The 23,446-nt window shown below is 43.1% G+C and overlaps 1 protein-coding gene across 4 annotated transcripts; it reads left to right on the forward strand.

The window, feature by feature from the left end:
• Positions 1-737: 737 nt before the first annotated feature.
• Positions 738-22,048, forward strand: LOC124125892 (organic cation transporter protein-like). 4 transcript variants are annotated; one of them, XM_046489279.2, is made up of 11 exons: positions 738-838; positions 12,242-12,393; positions 14,733-14,970; positions 15,469-15,572; positions 17,400-17,554; positions 18,498-18,666; positions 19,145-19,357; positions 19,761-19,987; positions 20,577-20,758; positions 20,986-21,137; positions 21,639-22,048. In XM_046489279.2, the coding sequence occupies exons 2-11, from the start codon at positions 12,251-12,253 to the stop codon at positions 21,718-21,720; spliced, it is 1,665 nt and encodes a 554-aa protein (XP_046345235.2). In that variant the 5' UTR covers positions 738-838; positions 12,242-12,250; the 3' UTR covers positions 21,721-22,048. The 4 variants fall into 4 exon arrangements, with proteins under 4 accessions (XP_046345235.2, XP_046345237.2, XP_046345236.2 ...); XM_046489281.2 differs by lacking the exon at positions 738-838 and adding an exon at positions 7,480-7,599; XM_046489280.2 differs by lacking the exon at positions 738-838 and adding an exon at positions 10,085-10,383.
• The last annotated feature ends 1,398 nt before the right edge of the window (positions 22,049-23,446 follow it).

The raw sequence follows: 23,446 nt of genomic DNA on the forward strand, positions 1-23,446 counted from the left end.
CAATCTCAGTCTCTCCCCCCCCCCACCCTCTCTCTCTCTCTCTCTCTGCAACAGACGACACAGTTCAGCATGCATTGCCGACTAGTTTAAGTGCGATTCCAATTATATCACAAACATATATAGATGAATCACTATCAATTTGGAATGACCCCACCGGTTGCGTCCGTCACAAACACTTGCAAGGGCAAGTCAATTGTTCACCTAAAAACCACTACGCTGGAACACCACAACTATGGCTAAATATTGAAACAAACAAAAAGAGGTCATTCGACGTATTTTATACGGGTATCATAGGCGAAACGCCTCACTGAGTATCTCATTGCACAGGCCGTCTGAAGGGACACGGGGGTCGCAATGTCACAGTACACAGTAACGAGGGTATGAGCAGAGTGAAGTAGAAGTTTTCAAGAGTATACATGTGCTTTCTTTTGCCCGACATCAACTCTACATGAACGAGGCCACGCCCAGGGAACAATTAGGATATAAGTTCCTAAGTATGTTTACAAATACATGCAATAACAGCAAACACCTCATCATATTTCCAATTTTATTCTACACGAGGAACAGGATTAAAGTTCATCCTTTCATACCCAGGTGCCCTTTTAGCCCCCAAATATGAACCTGTGCAAACATGTCCCCCGACCACTCACCACAGTCCCCACCCCCCACCTTCCCCACCCTCCACCTTCGCGTCATATGCATCCTTGTAATCAGAGGTCAAAGGTGAGCGTCTAGTGTACACTCGAGATTCAGGTGTACACATTCAGGAATGGGAAACTGTTTCACGTGGACCCCGCAACAGGAGCTCCGGATCATTCACCTGTAACCAGCAGTACAGGTAACATAATCTCACGTTTTCTCATATGCTGTCTTCTTCGTTAATATCGTACATAAACTGTAGAATTGCCAAGTCAGCTAAATTGTTGTGTTGGTGTCAACACGTCTTTTTGCAGCGGTTCAATGTCCTATGCCATGCGACTGTAAGATAACACACGGATCCTGTTGTCACAGGGACATCAGCTACGAAGTAGGTCGTGTGTTGACATTTCTTTTACACATCCTCAATTTCTTTGTTTTTCATTGAATACAGGCTTTGTACATATCGGCCGCGTTATCAAATTTGAAATATGACATCTCATTAGGGATTGCCCATCATCCGCGTACAGTGACGTCCGCGTACAGTGACGTCCGCGTACAGTGTTCTGGGAATCAGACAAAAAGTCATGACAGTATGGATATCGAGAAATAGAAAAGTATCCCCTCCATAAAGCCCCCACGCACCCGCCTAGTCGAAAGAAACGGCCAAGTGGATCGGGTGTTCAGGTTCGGTCTGGATTGATGGGGTGTCATCATACCCCGACGGCATGAATCGTTGGCCTCAATATCGATCACTGGATTGTCTGACTCCAGGCTCGACCACCGTCATAAAGCTGTAAAAGTGCTGAGTGCGGCGTTACGCAACAACAACAAACAACCAACGCATAAACTCGGTGTTCACTGCAGAATGTCCAGATTAAAATGTAACAGGCTATTTATTTACTTTAAATAGTTACTTCGGAGGGCAGGGCAGGGATGACGGGATAGAGATGAAGGGGGGGGGGGGGGGGGGGGGGGGGGGGGGATGAGTTGGTATCCAGAACATGTTGTAGAAGATACGGGGACAGTTTTACTTGTGGTTAACTGATAAGTCCTGTAAAACTGGCCTCTGGTCTTCAACTTGAAGTTCCCGATCTACGTCTTAAGACAAGCGTAGGGTACCCGTGGTCTCATTCAGTTTCACGAACCCCGGGGGATATACCAGCATTAGGTTGGTTGGTTGGTAAGTGGTTGAATGCCGCACTCAGCAATATTCCAGCTATATGGCGGCGGTCTGTAAATAATCGAGTCTGGACCAGACAATCCAGTGAGTAATATCAAGAGCATCGATCCACGCAATTGGGATCGATGACATGCATCAACCAAGTCGGCGAGCCTGACTACCCGATCCCGTTTGTCGCCTTTTACGACAAACATAGTCGCCTTTTACGGCAAGCATGAGTTGCTGAAGACCTATTCGACCCCGGCATCTTCACGGTTGACCAGCATTAGGGGAATACATGCAAGTAGTGTGCGACTTTATAAGCGACGGGGCTTCCTTCCCGGGGGTGGACATTGGATGCTGCCCTTGTGCGTGACCAGCGAGCGTACTGATCACTTGTTGACTCCACCTGACCTGTTTGGCCGCAGGGCAAGTCTCCGACACTTCATCGTAAAACTGATGCAGATAAAAGTTGTCACCATTGTATGAAATATTCATGGTTTGAGAGCATGTGAATGGTAGTACGTGAAAATAAAGCTGGGTTTATTGGGGACGGGGTGTCAGCCCGAGAAGCCTAACCTGATGTGGGGGACGGGGGGTCACCCTGAGAAGCCTAACCTGATGTTCGCTGAAATAGAACCACACACATAATCATACCCTGTTGTACTGTTGTACATGTTTAAACTGTTCCCGATCCTGGGATTTGAACCTGTAAACTACATGACGTTTCATCATTGTTTCTGAGCTAGGCATCGCAGGCTTCACGTGGAGAGGCAAAACTTTGTACAAATTATGGTTTGGAAATGCTTTTGTATTATTCTTTGGGTTTGTAATTAACTGTGGTTTTAGTCGGAAGCGTACTGTCGACTGTTTTTGGCATTGAATGTGTTTTGTCGCTTATACTTAGTTGGTTCTTGTATATTGATCATAAACTGAATTGTTGAACCCCAAACAAACACAAAAACCACAACGTTTGCATTTTCTCGATATATGACATATTTTTTCAATTTATTCTGACATTAATCTTTATTTTCGGAATCCAAAAAATATTTAAACATTCTTGAGGCTTTACCCTCGAGACTTACCATACCTCACCTCTCTACCCTCGGGACTTACCATCCCTCACCTCTCTACCCTCGGGACTTACCATCCCTCACCTCTCTCCCCTCGGGACTTACTATCCCTCACCTCTCTACCCTCGGGACTTACCATCCCTCACCTCTCTACCCTCGGGACTTACTATCCCTCACCTCTCTACCCTCGGGACTTACCATCACTCATCTCTCTACCCTCGGGACATACCATCCCTCACCTCTCTACCCTCGGGACTTACCATCCCTCACCTTTCTACCCTCGGGACTTACCATCCCTCCCCTCGCTACCCTCGGGACTTACCATCACTCATCTCTCTACCCTCGGGACATACCATCCCTCACCTCTCTACCCTCGGGACATACCATCCCTCACCTCCCTACCCTCGGGACTTACTATCCCTCACTTCTCTACCCTCGGGACTTACCATCACTCATCTCTCTACCCTCGGGACATACCATCCCTCACCTCTCTACCCTCGGGACTTACCATCCCTCATCTCTCTACCCTCGGGACCTACCATCCCTCACCTCTCTACCCTCGGGACTTACCATCACTCACCTTTCTACCCTCGGGACTTACTATCACTCATCTCTCTACCCTCGGGACTTACCATCACTCATCTCTCTACCCTCGGGACATACCATCCCTCATCTCTCTACCCTCGGGACTTACCATCCCTTACCTCTCTACCCTCGGGACTTACCATCCCTCATCTCTCTACCCTCGGGGCTTACCATCCCTCATCTCTCTACCCTCGGGACTTACCATCCCTCACCTCTCTACCCTCGGGACTTACTATCACTCACCTCTCTACCCTCGGGACTTACCATCCCTCACCTCTCTACCCTCGGGACTTACCATCCCTCACCTCTCTACCATCGGGACTTACTACCCCTTACCTCTCTACCATCGGGACTTACTATCCCTCATCTCTCTTCCCTCGGGACTTACCATCACTCATCTCTCTACCCTCGGGACTTACCATCACTCATCTCTCTACCCTCGGGACTTACCATCCCTCATCTCTCTACCCTCGGGACTTACCATCCCTCATCTCTCTACCCTCGGGACTTACCATCCCTCATCTCTCGACCCTCGGGACTTACCATCCCTCATCTCTCTACCCTCGGGACTTACCATCCCTCACCTCTCTACCCTCGGGACTTACCATCCCTCACCTCTCTACCCTCGGGACTTACTACCCCTTACCTCTCTACCATCGGGACTTACTATCCCTCATCTCTCTACCCTCGGGACTTACCATCATTCATCTCTCTACCCTCGGGACATACCACCCCTTACCTCTCTACCCTCGGGACTTACCATCACTCATCTCTCTACCCTCGGGACTTACCATCATTCATCTCTCTACCCTCGGGACATACCGTCCCTCACCTCTCTACCCTCGGGACTTACCATCCCTCATCTCTCTACCCTCGGGACTTACCATCCCTCACCTCTCTACCCTCGGGACTTACCATCCCTCACCTCTCTACCCTCGGGACTTACTACCCCTTACCTCTCTACCATCGGGACTTACTATCCCTCATCTCTCTACCCTCGGGACTTACCATCATTCATCTCTCTACCCTCGGGACATACCACCCCTTACCTCTCTACCCTCGGGACTTACCATCACTCATCTCTCTACCCTCGGGACTTACCATCATTCATCTCTCTACCCTCGGGACATACCGTCCCTCACCTCTCTACCCTCGGGACTTACCATCCCTCATCTCTCTACCCTCGGGACTTACCATCATTCATCTCTCTACCCTCGGGACATACCATCCCTCACTCTCTACCCTCGGGACTTACCATCCCTCATCTCTCTACCCTCGGGACTTACCATCATTCATCTCTCTACCCTCGGGACTTACTATCCCTCACCTCTCTACCCTCGGGACTTACCATCATTCATCTCTCTACCCTCGGGACTTACTATCCCTCACCTCTCTACCCTCGGGTTTTATAATCCTAAGCATGTGCCCGGACTCCACGCAAACCTCACGTGTTTCTCAGGACCCCCTGTCAAAACGGGACAGTTGCGCTACTACTTACAAAATCGACCCTAATATCCTTTTTTGCCAAAAAATAATAAAAAAATATATATTTTACGCTTATCTGAGTCTGAAGAAGAGATTTCATATTTTGTTGATGCAACAGTGACCTGTCTCTCCATATTGGTAAAGGAGCTTTACTTTATGTTTGCATCATCAGTGGTATTGTATAATTATGGAAAGGGTTAAGATAAGATACGTACGTCGATGTGTAAGTACATCTGGGTAACCGCACGACAACTCACGGTAATGATAATCAATACTGTTACATATATTCCCTCGAGTATGTAAGATGTTTTCAACAGATCTATTTACATTCGTATAATTGTCAACAATAATATTGAAGAGTTGAAAGTTTTGACAAATAGTTTTCAATATGCTGGTTCTTTTGCGTCTTACACGAATACAAAGACAATACTCATCACCGTGTCGTGTACTTGGGTGTAACACTCTCAAACTAGAACTAGCTGCAATAACTGATTCATCTCAGATGCCGAATAATACAATCATTAGGGGGGAATACGGTCGTAATATCGTGCTGATACACTTAGAAGTACAGTCCCGGTAAATCCGAATGAAACCTTCCCCTGGCATAAGTTTGATTTTATGGAAGACAAACTGTCAAATACGACGTATATACTGATGGTTCAGCTGTACAAATGAAATGCTAGACGAAATATGTACTCATCACGCAGATCGAGTCTATTCCACATGAAGCAGGTGTCAAGGACGTATAGATCGTTGAGTAAAGCATGCTTAACAACCCTTACATATCAATCTATTGAAACAGCGCCAACAGAATGCTCATTCACAGCATGTTATTACCCTCTATGTAAATCAACACTCTTTAGGAGGAACATCATAAATCAACACTCTCTTTATGAGGCTGAATATGAATCAACACTCTTTATTACGCTGTTTATAAATCAACACTCTTTATTACGCTGTTTATAAATCAACACTCTTTATTAGGCTCTATATAAATCAACACTCTTTATTAGCTGTTTATAAATCAACACTCTTTATTAAGCTGTTTATAAATCAACACTCTTTATTAGGCTCTTTATAAATCAACACTCCTTACTTAGATCTATATAAATCAGTCTTTTAGAATCATAATTTGAACTTCCCGCCAGCGTCTTATCGAGCTGACTTCAGTAATGACAACACGTTTCCCTACGCCCAGCCAAGACCATAACACTATGGACCTAAAAGAAGCAAGTCTAGATTTTCCACAGGTTCAGAATTTCTCATCTCACTGGGGCTTTTTATCAATTTTTAATGGATTTATATCTTGCTATCAAAATAATATATTTTAGTTAGTCTACAGGAGGCGACGAGTGCCATGTATCTTCACAGTGGCAGACAATAAACCATTAAATTAAAGTCAAAAAGGGAAAACTAGCTACTTCTGCATCAATCCTAAAAGTGTTCCTATTCTTGATGTCTTCTTGTACATTTCTGCTCCATCAACAGCACCCTGTTTGCTTTGTCCGTGTGCATCACGATTCTCCTGCATCTGAGTCGGATTGGTAAGTTCTTGCTGTGTCCAACTGAAGCTGCGACGTAATGCAATATTCGCCCACTACTCTGTGACTAACACTTGATGTAGATGATATAAATCATCACAAGGAGCCTTAAACGAATAAACCATCGAATCTTCCGTTGTAGAGTTGTATCCCTTACTTTTCCAAGGATCCGCATCTGCGGGTTAGCTCTATGCATAAATATGTAGTACCTTCCACTGATACATTACCCATCTGTACTAAAAATAAGAAAGATCAATGAAACAGTGTCACCTGTTACACGTCTAGATTTATGTTTAAAGATTCAGAGACAGAATAAAGTGTTCACATTTCCAGCAGTTCCAGTCTGCCCTTATTGTCTACAACGGTTTGAGGTACAATCGAGCATGCTCTTTCTACGAAGATTGCAAAGGGCGTCATGCGACTCTTGCTCGGATGATCTTTGATGAAAGTTACAGCATTCCAAATTTGTGACCAAAATGATGTCCTACGCTATTCCCGATTGCCTTGCACCATGTGTTCCAATATTTGTTCAACTGAACACTTGACCGGCATCCGCTTTACGGAAGCCGCTCCATCTTTTACACCGCCGAGGCGGTGAACAGTGCAGGGACGTACCAAGTGAACAATGACGCCTGTCACCTGAGTCAGATGATCAGAACTACGGCTTCAGGGTGTGATAGCCTTGGCCTCAAATTTCAATCGTGCGTCATCACACGGGACGAAGCCATGCGCGCATGGGAGACGTGCTTCTGTTTCCAGGGGTCAATTTAGACCGAGACAAGCTACATTTACAAGTGTTTCAGACGGTAAAACAGTTACAAGGTTTTCTGAAACAAATTATTTGTTAATTTGAAAACGTGATAGATTTATTTGATTTGATTTCTAAAAAAAATTTAAACGGATGAAAATCGAACTTAACGTCGTGCCACGTCATGTAACGTCATGCCACGCGTGTTGTGTAATCTGTAATCAGTGTCGTTTTTCAACCTTGTACATGCGCGGATGCAGGAGGGGGTGCGGGGTGCTCACATACTCGTGACTACAAAGTGCTCCCCTCCTTTTCCAAAATGCACGCAAGCTGAATTTCCATTACGCGCGTCATCAATGTCAATACTATGTAAGTAAAACCCTTTCCTTATTCAGAAGAAATCTCGGCTGATAGCAGAGCCGATTGTGCGATTACGACTAAATCATGAGAATCTAATTATGAATCACTATCAAACAGTGATGACACCAGGTTTTCGCGAAAACATTTGACACCCGTCACAAACACATGAACATCAAACACAATAAGATCTGGTAAAAGTCAAAGTAGGAAATAGGATCGGGCATCAGTAAACTATAATAACGTCGCACTAGTAGCAGGCTAATCATTTTCTTATCGGATGAACCATACTGTATTGATTTGATGTCACTCTGGATCAAATAACATCCAAGGAACTATTTTTTGGAGTATTAATATCAACAGTGGGCGAACTTGACATTCGGTAAATACGAATGACTCTTTCCATAATAAAGTTATGAAACATTTCATATCCTAAAACGAAATGTATTTAAAAAGCAATCAGGGAATATTTAATTATATAATTATATAATGACATGCTAGAAGAACGCGTGACTGCTCCAGAAGAAAACATATTCAAAACGTTCCTCTGCATAAAGATTCCCTTGCTTATCGTTTGTGTGTGACGTGAGAAGCGTTGGTAAGCTTCTAATATGAGCACGTACGTTCCTTTGGCGGGTATTCATGAGGTCAGCTGATTCTGATGTACTCTCTTCGACTTCGAGGTTTTAGTTGTCGATTTATGCTTCTGGTGGTACTAGTTATTACACATTTCATTTATGCTCTTTCAGGTCATTTCAATATAACATGCATTGTAGGGCTTTTGTAATCATCTTGTAACATAAAAAATGTACTTAAAACTCTGTAATCACCGATTCAACTGAACGTTGTGTAAACATTGCGTGTAGTTGTCAGTCAGACACTTTTCATGTTACAGTGTAACCATTTGCCGTTTTAGCTGCGCGAACATGTTACCTATTTGACGATGTCGTGTGTTGCCATCCGGGGTAACAGATTGTCCGTACTAGATAGCCGGATCTCTTGTCATGGGTGAGAGGCTGTCCACGGTGTGAGAGACTAAGTGTCCGGCGTTAGACCAAGTCCGGTCAGCTAAACACGCACACAAGTTTTTCTCTCGTTTGAGAGAAGGGGCATAGTTTTGGCAGGATATTTGCACCTTGCGGAATCTTTAAGCGTCTTGTTAGTTTCAACAAGTTAATACACTTCTACAACCGGTTTAACTGCGGATCCCAAATAAAGCCCACTTAACCGTGATAAGTTGAAATATTGTTCAAAGCGGCACTAAACCCAAATCCTATTCACTCCGACTCCGCAATTGTGAACTTTCACATTGCCATTTTCTTTATTATGTATTTAGGTCAAAACTAACTAAAATAATATATGTTCAATAAGTGCAAAGGATCAGGATTAGTGATACTCTTAATAATACACAGGGAGAGGGTTGGATTGGGGTTGTGGGTTGTGGGTGAGGGATTGGGATTGGTGTCAGGACTTTTCTCCTAGAAATTGATGCAAACCATTGTTATGCTTCAGACAGTTGACAAAAATGATTGTCAGTATAGAAAGTATAAACAATATAAACAGCTGTAACAATATCCAGTCTCCATACAAAATCCTAGTATCATGATACCCCACCAACCCCCCTTCCTTAATTTCAAGTGGCCGGTTCCTACTCGGCTACTCTTACCGTTATTTCCACTCCCCAAAAGCACACATATCCTCACCTCACACACACAATGGTAGGCTGAAGGTCTCTAGTTTCCATGACAGTGAGTGAGTGAGTGAGTGAGTAAGGTTAAACGTAGCTTTTAGGACTATTCCAGCAATATCACGGCGGGGGACACCAGAAATGGGCTTCACACATTGTACCCATGTCGGAGTTTCCATGACAATCATATATGATGTGGGTCATGCTTGGAGATGCCACCCGAGGCATCTTTCTAACCATCTTCGCGAACACCTGGTGTCATCACTGATTTTCAGTGATCCATTCACACACGTTTCACGGCTCTGCAGCCTTGTACACCAACAGGAATCGAGAGTTGTTATTCTCTGGCATTGACTTTTTATATTTATGACCATCTTCCCGGGTACTGCTTCCCTGAATCACCACAAAGATTCGTGTAGGGAGACCCGTGTCAATAGCCATCATAAGTTCATAGCATCACTGAGGTATCGCAACGTGTCTCCTGGGAACGCCGATGCTGCTGCCTCGCCGTTTGATCCAGCGTGTAATTACTCAGGCTTCACTGGTTCAAACCGCCGTTAATAGTAAGCATTTAGCTGTCAGTGACCACAAATCCAACCTCTGACATTCTGAATTCTAAACTGCAGAGACCGCAACGAGATAATCTGTTTTTGACTTGCGAATTATTACCGTACGTGTGAGAAACAATGGCATTGCGGACAGCTGCATCCGCCATCAACTCTTATTTCAATTTATAAATGTGTTTTAACATGTGCTTGACATTGGTTGCCGAGGATGTGTGCGAACGGTTTTCGTTTTCAACAGAATTGGTGGACATAGTATTTTGCTTGGTCCGAGATGTGGAGGACGTTGGGGATGCTATGGTCTTAACGGTGTTTCTGACATGATCTTAAGGATGTGACCTTGGACAAATTAAGAATCTTGTGACTTGATGAAATTTAGACAAAATGGGAAATTGTGTGTCCGGCCATTGTTGTCAAGCAGCAGCCGATGGAGTTAGAGGACGAATTAATTATTCGTAGTACAAGTATATTGCTATTTCTACGTAATGGTGTCACTGTCACAAAGTGAAGTGTTGCTCACCTTGATTCGATATGCACAGATAGACTGTAAGTAATTTGCATCAATCAATTCATTATTGAAAATTTAAAAAAATGTTTTTTTAGTTTACATTTACATGGTTCTCGTAATGTAAATATGTGACCGTGTAACGCAATTGAAAAATATATATGTAAATGCATATACATGTGTGACATGTCAATACTAGATATGAATGGGTCACTGAAATTCAGTGATGACGCCAGGTGTCCGCTCTACCTGTAGCACCCGCACTCAAACAATTTGCCCAAAATAGTAATTGCTTGTTTGTTGCCTAGCACCGCATCCAACAAACATCCTGCCATATTCATATATATTTGTGAGCTTTACATACTTGTGTGTAAGCAAATCCTTCATTACCCAAATTGAACAAATCTGTTTACACAAATGTGTGAAACACCCTCACTGTTGTTAATGCTAGTTTTTTGTTTTGTTTGTTGTTTAACGAAGCATTCTGCATTATTCCAGCTATATGATGGCGGTTTGTAAATAATCGAATCTGGACCAGACAATCCAGTGATTGACATCATGAGCATCGATCCACACAATTGGGATACGATGACATGCATCAACCAAGTCGCGCGAGCCTGACCACCCGATCTCGATAGTCGCCATTTACAGCAAGCATGGGTAGCTGAAGACCTATCTGAAGACCTATCTGTTAATGCTAGTACAAAGTTCGGTGTATACATATGTGTATACATGTGAGTTTGCATAATTACATGAAACCGACGGTAAACTACATGTTATGCGTGCTTTAACAACACATACAACACTAACATACAAGAAACAAGCGCAGAAGAGTTGCACGTGTTCAGCTTGTCTGGTTCGAATCTCAGAATGTTCCTTGGTATGTCTGCACCGTATCTGCGGACGTTTGCTGTGAACATAAAGCTGACATAAAGTTTGACATAAAGTTTGACATAAAGTTTGTGGAAGGTGCCCCCTGTGTTTCAGGTCCTATGGTGATTTGGCGACACACGTGAGATGTTCCTGAAAGAGTGAGTGAGTATAGTTTTACGCCGCTTTTAGCAATATTCCAGCAATATCACGGCGGGGCACACCAGAAATGGGCTTCACACATTATACTCATGTCGGGAATCGAACCGGGGCCTTCGGCGTGACGAGCGAACGCTTTGACCACTAGACTACCCGATCACCCCGTTCATAAAGGAGCAAGTCGATATAAGCGTGACTATTCACAACCTCAATTTCTTGCATACACTCATGAACCAGTCCACACCCACAGAAGTAGAAGCGAAAACAACATGTGCAAGAATTAGGAAAACAGGTCTAAAATCCTCCTTAGAAGACAAATGGAGGAATCATGTACCACGTATGAGTCATCTCCCTTATAATCCGATCAGGATCAGAACATCTATCCACGCAGAGCTGTGTGACTGTACATAAACAGTCGTTCCAAACCTGAATGTGTATCATAGGTTCATCGTACGAAGGTGAAGGGTCTGTCTCACGACATTGTACCAACCCCGGGCAGCATCACAGGCTGATGTTCTGTTAAAGGTTAATTTGACGTGTTTCAGTCACTGTCCACGTGATTGTCCTCATCATTACCTTAATAACTGTGTATTCATTATCTACTGGGAAACATTCTCTATCAGTACGATAACATGCATGTAGGAAGGATAACATGTACCTCACAGGGCCGAAGCTTGTCCTCTATGAGCCCCGAACAAGCATTCACAATGACAGGGGTTACTCACAGCACTCTCTGACACAGCACACCGAGATGAACTTCTACTCGATTTCCAAAGCTCGATGCATGTCCTGTCGGTGAGGAAGTTGTTTTGTACTGTCAAACTGCGTTTCTCCCAGGAATATATTAATGAATTCTTTGTTTAATTTCAGTTTTGAAACATGAAGTTTGATGAGATATTGAAAGAGGTGGGTGAGTTTGGCCCCTATCAACGTCGAGTGTATTTCCTGGTGTGTCTGGCATGTATAACTTCCGCCTTTCAAACCATGCTTCCGGTGTTTATTCTGGATATGCCCGACTACAGGTGAGTGTGCAACCTATAAATGTCCTAAATTCTATTAACTACTGAGTTATGTCAATACAATAATAGAAATGATTAGGATAACATGCTGGTATCGTTTTTCTATTTGAATTGTTTGCAGGCTTTATATATCGATGTGTACAACAGTATAGTGAGTGAATATGGTTTTACGCCGCTTTTAGCAATATTCCAGCAATTACACGACGGGGGACACCAGAAATGGGCTTCACACATTGTACCCATGTCGGGAATCGTACCCGTGTCTTAGGCGCGACGAGCAAAAGCTTCAACCACTAGGCTACCCGACCGCCCCGTACATCTGTAGAAGATTACATGGACATTTTGCCATTCTACGATTCCGACATATAAGCATGTGTTTATAAGTAGCTACCCGCCCACTTTCGCTATGTTGACCGCGATATATGACGATGTGTGAAATATCGTACTTGGTGAGTACACACGACACAAGCATGTTGCATTACGATCACTTCACGAGATTACTACGATGTCACTACGAAATCATACAAATGTTGCACGTTATAGACTATCTTGGTACGTCTTGAGTACGAGCTAGTTACGAGCTTACTTCGACATTAACTCGACGAGTTTATCATGCTATCAACAGGACTAAACCGGAACCGGAACAGGACCGAATTTTGGTGCGTTTTAATGGTATTCGGAGCTTAAACAACACAGTACTTATCGCAGCAACATGGCACATCAGCAGCTGACTGTTGATTACAAGTACAGACGTATGTGGTGGTTGCGGCCACCATCAGGGTTGTCCGCAGACGTGAGTGAAAGGAAGGGGAGCACAAGGTTTGGATGAGGACTTGGCTTCTACGTCGGCTGCAATACGGCTTCTGCTTCACCTAATGTAGGAGTTGGCATGAGAGGACAGGACAGGGTTCAAGAACATCCTGCTGGTGGACCTGGAGGTGGTCCTGGAGCTTCTGGATGGGGTCGGTTAAAGGACAGAGAGGCAGGTGACCTGCGTGAGGAACCACTAGGTCCAGGTCTACACCTGGCCATCACTCTCCGCTACCTGGCGACTGGCCACAGCTCCAGGACTCTCGAGTACGGGATCAGGGTGAGCAACAACACAATCTCCCGTATTGTGTCAGCCTGTACTCCTTACACCCATTGTAGAAGCGGGGATTGTCTCTAAACCATCCCGACAGCTCTTCCTCCTGTTCAAGAGTGAAGGGGGAGGGTTTAGCATTCGGCTTCCTCTGTGCCTGGGACCTTCTTAGACGGGGTCAGTTGTTTAGTATTCGATCAAAGTTGCCACAAATTTTCAATTTGCTGGGAAAAACTTGAATCTGCTCTCCCCTGTGAACATGACTCTTTGCCTGTTTCTGTTCTACCAGCGTTGCAGGGTCAGCGTTACGTTAGTGGTCTGCAATCTGTGACACAGCCTTCTGGACACTGTCCAGCGACTGACAGCATGACTGTCTCAGTTGATGACATCACAGTTATATTATCATTCCTCAGATGGAGGATACACATGTACAGTTTCCTGGGTGGTGATGAGAGGATGTCTGCCACTCCCCTCCCTCTTCTGGCTGAATCAGGCAATACGCTTGGTGACTATACATTCGTCTTCAGCCAAAACCTCTTGCAATGTGGTCATACGTTGTGCCTTGATGTATCATGCCAACAGCTTGTTCTTTCTGTTGTGGGGTTAATCTTAGCATGCTACTGTCCAACGGTTTGGGTGTGAATGAACCATAGATCGTTCCTTTTATACCCATAGCCTTGTAGGTGTTTCCAAGATTCTAAGATCACCTATATCTGTGATGTTTAAGTGAACTTTTAAAATTCCTTCCATTTGTTGAAAGGAAATAAGACGTAAAATATCTCATTTCAAATATGAAGAAAGGGAAATCTCAGCCTGTAAAATTTAAGACAAAAACATAATCCTGCCTACCCACCCCCTACACACACACACACACACACACACACACACACACACACACACACACACACACACACACACACACACACACACACACACACACACACACACACACACACACACACACTTTTGTAACTGATTTACATCTCTCTTTATGGTCTTGTGTCTTAAGTGTCTGTTGTGGTACTGTAATTTTGCTTCGTGTCACCATGCCCTGATAAAGTTGGTTGTTACTTATACTATCAATCACTGGTTGGCTTTTTCCAGATGTGAATATTTACATATCACATGGTCTAGCTGGAATATTGTTAACTTTGTTGTTAAAAAAACCATTCAGTACTCACATACAATTGTATTTTGAGATACTTTAGCAACTGTAAACATAAAATACAGACTGAAATGAATGCCATGTAAACATTTTCAGATGCAAGCTTCTTTCTATGCCAAACGACACCTACAAGATACAAAACCCATATCACGCCTCTCTGGTGAACCGGTCTGTTCCCATAGAAACCGATGACCAATCAGAGAGTTACGCTTCATGCCGCTTGTATGACGTCACGAACAGTTCTACATCGTCGCACGGAGGCAACCAATCACAGACAACGTGTCATGGATGGGTGTACGATCAGTCGACTTTCACATCCACCGTAATAACTCAGGTACTCCAATGTTACATCGATCTACACTAACGTGACGACAAGTATCATGCCGGGATTTAATTGACTTGCCATTGGGATCTGTATTAGGAAAGTATGTCCATCAGTCAACTTGTTGAATTACATTAGGTTGTCTAGCTTTTGTTGATGAATACTTTCTTAATAGCTAATATCGCCTTGTTCGTATATCATCCGTGGTTTGTGAACACCATCCCGTGCTCGATGGGTTCACAAAAATGGAAAATGTTCACGACCTCCTTATTTTGACTTATTTCAAATTAAATTGACACGCCATCATACAGCTGAAACACTGTTCAAAGTGGCGTTAGACCACTCACTAACTTAATGACAGGTTACGGAAACGGGCGAGTGCCGACGAAGGCAATTCGGTATGCTACTGACATCTAGACACACAGAAATAACTTAATATAAATGGTATATGGCGCGAAGCCCCCATTGACTTGTACTTTCACTTATGGCGATGATCTGGTTTCATTTCAGTTTGACATGGTGTGTGATCACGCTTCTTTCCGCTCCCACCTCAACATGGTTGGTTTCGGGGGAATGTTGGCAGGGGCTGTCGTGTTCGGCATCATCACAGACATGTGAGCATTCTAAGAACGGCTGTGGCCAATGTGTGAAAGACATGACTTAAAGAGATTTAAAAAGAATAGTTTGTTCAGACATATGCCCATAATGAATATTTGTTTTTGGATTGATGGAAAAATGAACAGTTTGTTTTGTGGAAAATATGTGTCAATAGTGAAAATCAATAGATTGTTTGATGGAGACCAGTATATACATAGTTTGTTGGATATAGTTGGAACCCTCCCCCCTTCCCCCTAACAAATCGGAGGCTCCCTTAGGTTCTAATGTTACACGTGTGACAGACATGACCTAGACTCTTATGCTACACGTGCACATTCTGCTTTTCCCTATAACAAAAGAGAAGCTTGCTAACAAGTTTATAAACTTCTTCACTGATAGGATACAAAACATGCAAAACAACAACTTGACATGCGTTGATTCCATCACTGCTGTCGAAGTTGGGAAACCTTTAGCAAAGAGTCCCAGAAAATCTTGCAGTCTCGAACCTGATTGATATTTATAGACATTTATGCTTATCTATCTGTAATGAAACAGAGACTTATTATGCATGACGGATAGCATGTCACTTGGGGCTCAATCAGCCATCATCAATCCTTAATGACAATGACTGACACCGTCACAGAGGACGGACAACTCAAACTGTAACCCTTAATTATTTAATAGTTATTGTGTGACGTCAGTGCGCCAACTGTGCTAAACGAAAAAGTGTTACTTAAATGATTTAACTTTTAACTTTATATTTCTTTATGCTTATTAATTATGTAAAGTTTGTATGTACATTTTGTAAACGTAACAGTAGCTGTATGACACTATCATAGTTCACATCACATCTCACTGAACGTCACCAGTCAGTGATTATTGATGGAGTGAGATCAGATAGAAGTGAACTAAAATTCGGAGTGTCACAGGGATCTGTTCTTGGTCCAATACTTTCACTATATATACCCTACCAGTTGGAAGAATAGCAAGATCTCATGATCACAGATTTCCTCTGTATGCTGATGATACAGGATTCCAATCAATGTCACAATCATGGATTAGTGAGACATATATATCCTTATACCTTTCTCAAGCAAGACGTCGCCTTTACAGTATTAAAGAAGTTGTTATTCATAACTTGTGTCTACATTGTCTTCCGTCAACCTCTAAGCAATGCCATTTCAAACCAAGCCCAAAATTCAACTTCCCAATATACGGGTTTGGAACAATTTTGTTCATCCAAGGTGTCACGCAAGAAACCTAGGAGTGATGATAGATTCAACATTTAAATTGAGAAACCACATGAATAACATTTGTACAAGTGCATACCTACAGATACGGAATATCAGACAATCAGTAGGTATGTGGACAAAGACTCTGTCCAATGCTTAGTCCATGCATCTGTCACTTCAAGGTTCGGCTATTGCGAAGTCATCAGGAAAAGTGTTAAGCTCATCACACGATGTCGAACGCACGACCACATAACACTGGTCCTTAAAGAACTGCATTGAGACAGTGAATTATGTTCAAGCTGCTGCTCTTTGTCTACATGCCAGTGCATGGTCTGACTCCAGTGTACCTACAAGACCCTGCCAGGTGTTACCAACGTGAACGGGCGTTACGACCTCGATGCCAACAACGGAATATCAGCACCTTCCATCTAAACACCATCTTCTTCAAACGAGCATATGACTGTGCACTCTTGAGCAGGGAGCTTCTGGATGAGATAGGCTATATAAATCTACAATTCATTGTTACTTTATTTTACATGGCAGTATCACTGAGTATCCCCAGTAGCTGTGAACTATATAAAGTGCATTAAACCGACAAATATTTCTCCCCAGTGTTGGACGCAAGCGGACCCTCCTTGCCAGCGGTGTCATCCAGGTGGTGTTCGGCATCAGTCTAGCGTTCTCGCCAAACTTCATCCTGTTCGCAGTGTTCCGATTCTTCACGGGTGTAGCGGCCATGGCCACATTCATGATAGCCTTTGTTATAGGTGAGTTTGACAGGTCATGATTTCTATTATGCAGACCCGTTAATGGAGATGATTGTCTTTCTAGTCCCTGTTTATCCTATATTTTAGTATTTAGTTGTCCAGTCACTATTTAAATGATGGCATACATGTCCGACCATATGTTGAACCTATGAAAGTAAATACTTCTCTACCTGTGCATTGAAGAAATCAGTCAATGGACTTTAGTTTTCTTCATTGATCTTGTGATGAACTCAAGTATTACTCGCTTTCAGTAATGAATTTTATGGAGTAAAATCGGAAGCCAAATGATTTATTTCGGCAAAATCCTCATAACGTTTTCTCACGGTGTCTTGTGTACAGGGCACACTTTACAAATCAGTTTAGGTAAAGCAACAATGGTTGCAGATAGTTCTTGGATGGGTGGCAGTGTTCGTCAGCTTTGTTCCTGAGTGTTTTCGGACAACTGTCCAGGCACTTCTTTTTTCAACAGCCTGAAGCATTATAATCTTTTTAAGAACTTCCAGAAACAAGTTTCGGGAGGATAAAATCCCAGGACCTCCCCCGAGCATGTGCTCTTTCTAGGAAGATTTCAAAGTAGCGTCATTCGACTCTTGCTCAATATTTGTTTCATCAGGGTTACAACATTTAAGGTCTAAGGAAAGCTTTCAAAATTTAATGGTAGACATGTGGAAGATATTTACACATTTGACGCATCCGTGACAAAATGACTGAGTTCCAGTTGACTCACCTTTGTATGTGTGGGTGCCGACGGTGGGCAGAATACGCTCACCTCTTCACCTTTAACACCTGATATCATCACTAATTTATGGTGATTCCTAAACTTAGGGTAAAGTCCGAATCATACAAAGGACTCTGCTTGTAGCAGAAATGTCGTATGATTATGAATTTCTGTGTTTCCTTTATGTATCTAGAAATTGATTCCGGTTGGTTTAATATATTATAGGACTTGAACTCGTCGGTCCTTCTAAACGAACCGTTGCGGGAGTGGCCATTGAGTTCTTCTGGTGCTTTGGTCTGTTCGTGCTGACGCTAGTGGCCTACTTCATCAGGAACTGGAAGTATCTTCAGCTCGTCATGACCACGCCTTCTCTGCTTTTCATAGCATATTGGTGGTAAGAAAACGGGTCTCTGAGCGAGAGCCAGTTACTTTTCTGGGAGTGGGAGATGTTTGCGTGCGTATGTGTGTGTTTGTTTGTGTGTCGTGTGTGTCTGTGTGCTTGTGTGTGCGTGAGCGTGCAAGTGTGTGTGCGTGAGTGTGTGTTGAGGGGGGAGGAGGTCATGGGTTGTTGTTTGGCAATGTATTCTTTCAATCAGTGCTTCAGAATATTTCGGGCGGTCGAAATATTGGTTAAAGCGTTCGCTCGTCACGCCGAAGACCCGGGTTCGATTCCCGACAGGAGTACAATGTGTGAATCCCATTTATGGTGTCCCCCGCCGTGATATTGCTGGAATATTGCTAAAAGCGGCGTAAAACCGTACTCACTCACTCAGAATATTGCAGTTGTGTTGACTATCTGTTAAAGAAATAATGGTACATTCATCTACTCAAATTAAATCAAATAAATATGTTTACAACTTACTGACTGACAGGCTAATCCCGGAATCTCCAAGATGGCTGCTGTCACGTGGTCGAGTGGATGAAGCGGAAATAATTCTAAACAAGTTAGCTCGCGTCAATGGCCGTTCCCTGCCGAAGGACACCATGAAGCGCGTTATGCTCGAGGAAGGCCCCGAGATGAAAATATGGCATATGTTCACCACGCCCGTCCTCATCGTCAGGGGAATAATCATATTTTATCAATGGTACGCTATTAAGTTTGGTTTTCAGTTGGTGCATACACGTTAACAACTCCAGAAAATCTTTGTCCTGCCTAACCTTACAATGCGATCCAATGAAGGCTCAGATGTTTTTTACATACATACATACATACATACATACATACATACATACATACATACATACATACATACATACATACATACATACATACATACATACATACATACATACATACATACATACATACATCCGATATGGTTTCGTTCAAATATGAAAACCTGAAACGCCGAAGGTAATCGATTAAACACTTTCCATAATCGATTTCAGTAAAGTGGCAAACGTCTATTGTGCAATGATATAACTGAAATGTTGTTCAATCAGTGTAAAACCCAACTCACTCACGAATTCTTTGTGTTTTTGAATAAGGTTTGCCATCAACATCATTTACTACGGCCTCAGTCTGAACGTCAGCAACCTCAGCGGAGACGTCTTCCTGAACTTTACCATCTCCTCCGCCGTGGAGACAGCAGCCTATGTCATGTGCATTATTCTCATGGAGAAGACGGGGAGGAAGAAGCTATACTGTGCAAGCATGCTTCTTGGTGGAGTGGCCTGCATTGCCACACTGTTCCCAGTCATCTATGGCCAGAAGTGTGAGTATGTCTAAAATCATCGACCAAGTCTGTCATGCCCCTTGTCCAAAGTGGCACACGTCACTTCAAACACTTTAAACCCAGATTGATGAGATTCGAAATATATACTTAGAGTCCAATTCCGTTGACCTTGGCGTTCTTTACTTCATCATAAGAAGTGTGTTAGAATGGTAAAGATTGGGTTCCAAGACCGGACGGGACTATTATCTTTGAAGAAAATTCTCAAAGTAACGGGGATTATCTTGCGCCTGAAAAAGACATGTGTTGGTTTGGGACATTTTATATTTTGTTCAGTTGTTAGGATTTCACTTATCATCTGATCACATGGTGTCCAAACATCACACAGGGAAAAAACACCGACATTCGCCGTGAGGAATTGCGTCCCTTAAGCGCACCGGAAACCTTTAACCGCGGGTTCGAATCCTAGATTCGCCCTGACCATGTGTCTAGGTTTGTCAGCACCATATCCGTGCTCATGGGTTCCATCAAAGTGGTAAATATCTAGGACCTGCATCACTTCGGTCGTTACTCCCGCTTGAAGCTGACACGCTGTGATACTCACTCAATCAAAGCATCCTCCATGTTTCAGCCCACCAGTGGATCACGGTGACGTTGGCTATGGTGGGCAAGTTCGGGGCCTCGGCGGCTTTTGCGGTGGTGTATGTTTTCTCCGCTGAGATCTTCCCGACGGTGGTGCGTCAGTCTGGCATAGGGATGTGTTCCATATTTGAAGGCATTGGCGGTATGGTGGCTCCATATGTATCGGATCTGGTAAGGCCAACACATAGTAATTGTTTCTTGATCGGAATCGATCCAATCAAAACCTATGTCCTATTGAACAGAGTAGATGCTAGCTTGGTGTGTTATGTTTAAGTAGTCTGGTTACGAAAATCCTGGTTCACAGTTTGGTAGAATCATAAATTGCAAGATGAGTTCCCAATGGAGCAATTAGAGTGTTGTCATTGAAACCAAGACAAAACCTTTTCCCCATATTACAGGGCGTTATCGTTGGAGGAAAGTTAGCTGAAGCCCTGCCACTCATTGTGTTCGGATCTATCACTGTTTCTGCGGGGCTGTTGTCGTTACTACTTCCGGAAACAAAAGACAAGAAGCTACCAGAAACCATTGAAGATGCTATAGTATTCGGAAGGTATGGTAAATTCTTATATTTTAAACAACGTCCTGTGAAATAGTTTCCTTCCTAAGAGACAGAATCGGTCCGTAGCTCTCTTTTGCTCTTCATAAGATGCGACTAAAATGGACCGGGAAATGGCGTCTGTGACTTGTCACTGATTACCTGCCATCGAACACCAATATCGTTCCTGTTGCGCGTTCGTTCAGTAACTGATTCGATTATACACAGTGACTGGTCTTCGTCAGAGGTGAAATATTGCTGGCTGTTAAGAACTAGGGGAGATATAACACAGCTTAATCATCAGCTCCAATAAAAGCTTGTTTTGCCAACAAAGCTAACTACCTATAATTATATTGGTACATGGTCATCTTTCCATTTCCAGCTGCAGCCCTGCCGTGTACATACCTATTACCTTTACATATTCTTACGTTGATGTTCTGTAAATATGTTGAACCATTTACAATGTTTCATTAAAAGTTATAATAAACAAGAATAATGTCTCTCTGCCACTTTCAGGAAAGAAAAGTCAGACACCTATGCCTACGATCCAATAGTATCTAAAACTACACGGGAAATCGTGGTCGATTCCAGTCTATAGTATTTACTACCTCTACGTCTACTGCGACGTCATCGCTGACGCCAGCTACACTTACAGATATGCCATGGATGGGACGAGTGCATATCAGGAACAACACAGTATTTTCATGTCTTAGACAGATAATTTTCAATCATTTATCACAGATCTTCCTTCATACAACATCCATGTACATTTAGTCATACTAGCAGCTGATTATGCAGAGATAGATGTCTAAATAACAACATGTGTACACAGGCCACCGATATATATATATATATATCAATAGAGTACATTTGTAATAACTCATATACCATAATATTTTATATGACATTAAATGTAATTATCAAATCTGTGTTGTCGTTTTGTAAACAGAGAATACTACATTCATTCTCGTTAGATACAATTTTACGAAACGAGTGAATTGCTATGGTATCTGCCCGAGCGAAGGCTCCAGATCCTGTTTTATCCTTTCTTCAACTTATGGTTATTTAAGTGCATTGTTGTTTGTACGCAGGACACCTATAAGAAACTTTTAAGTCACATTAGCGCCACGCTTTGAATGTCAAGGTCAACACCGGAATAAAAAAACACAACCGTGATCTACTCACAGCGTTTTACTCTAGAGATAGAGAATGTTATGTTCACATTTGGGATGTTTTGGGCCATCAAGTCAGAAGTCAGGCACACTTCTACGGAGTTTTCGAATGATTGTATCGGAAATGTTCACTTTTTATGATCTGGTCGTGCAGTCGTGTATGTTCATTCATGAACAAACCCCTTCGGAAAATACACAAAATACGTTTCGAATGGCGACACTGATGGCACAGCAGGAGTATCAAACCTAAGTCTGAATATCTGTCCAGATAGTTTAAACTAACTTAATTTCACCACTTTTACGTTAAATCAACTTGAAAGTCGCAAAAGTGGTCGGGTGCGTCACGCTCATTGGGACCCTCGATCCATCGGCAGACATTGCATATGGATATGGCTCGATTATATAATGTCTACATTAGCTCTATGCATAACTAATTTAGAATGCAAAGCGAATTTAATGCGTTTGGTTTAATAAAGTGTGCAAATGTCTCTCGCTTTCATGAGATTCCTTCAGTTCTGCCTTGAAGTTGTAAAAGTGAATGACGTCTCGCGATTTTGTATGAATGAAAAAAGTATTTCCGGTGTGACAGAGGTCACGGTTATCCAATCAACACGACTAAAACGACACACCTGTATCTTCACCACGTGGGTAATTATAAATGTTATGTACTAATTGTTGGCTTCCAGTATCCCCTGGGTTGTATTCAGGATACAGATTCCCCTGGTTGACACAAACAGGTCACACAGATTGCTTTTGAAGTGATAAATCATCTGATCCCACGATATTGAGTATGGACCTACTTCAGGTTGATCTTTGTGTCTACAAAGCACTTGGGGAGACTCCTATAATCTGAACAAGAAGATACTCTGCACACATCGCGAGACAAACGTTGAGTGGCTGAGGTTGTTTACCTCAACCCGTCTCCTCTTAATGACATCCCGTGACCCCAGGTCCAGAGATACATTCATAACGCAGTCCACTCTGGAGGGGACGAACCACTCAGGCCAGCGTCAAACAAAGCTACATCAGCGGCCACTTGTTCAAACTTCCTTTGAATAGAGTGAATGAATTGGGTATAACGCCGCTTTTAACAGTATTCCAGTTATATCGCGGCGTGTCAGCTTAATGTGGGAGGAAAGCATGAAGTGATGC

This window comes from Haliotis rufescens, unplaced genomic scaffold, assembly GCF_023055435.1.
Source record: "Haliotis rufescens isolate VD_foot unplaced genomic scaffold, xgHalRufe1.0.p SCAF_27, whole genome shotgun sequence".
NCBI lineage: Eukaryota > Metazoa > Mollusca > Gastropoda > Lepetellida > Haliotidae > Haliotis > Haliotis rufescens.

What these genes read in the sequence shown, in the direction of transcription:
- LOC124125892 (XM_046489279.2), top strand. Translation starts at nt 12,251, where the DNA reads ATGAAGTTTGATGAGATATTGAAAGAGGTGGGTGAGTTTGGCCCCTAT. An exon ending in CTGGATATGCCCGACTACAG is followed by an intron (nt 12,394 to 14,732) that starts GTGAGTGTGCAA and finishes AAACATTTTCAG; the next exon opens with ATGCAAGCTTCTTTCTATGC. An exon ending in CTCCATATGTATCGGATCTG is followed by an intron (nt 20,759 to 20,985) that starts GTAAGGCCAACA and finishes CCCATATTACAG; the next exon opens with GGCGTTATCGTTGGAGGAAA.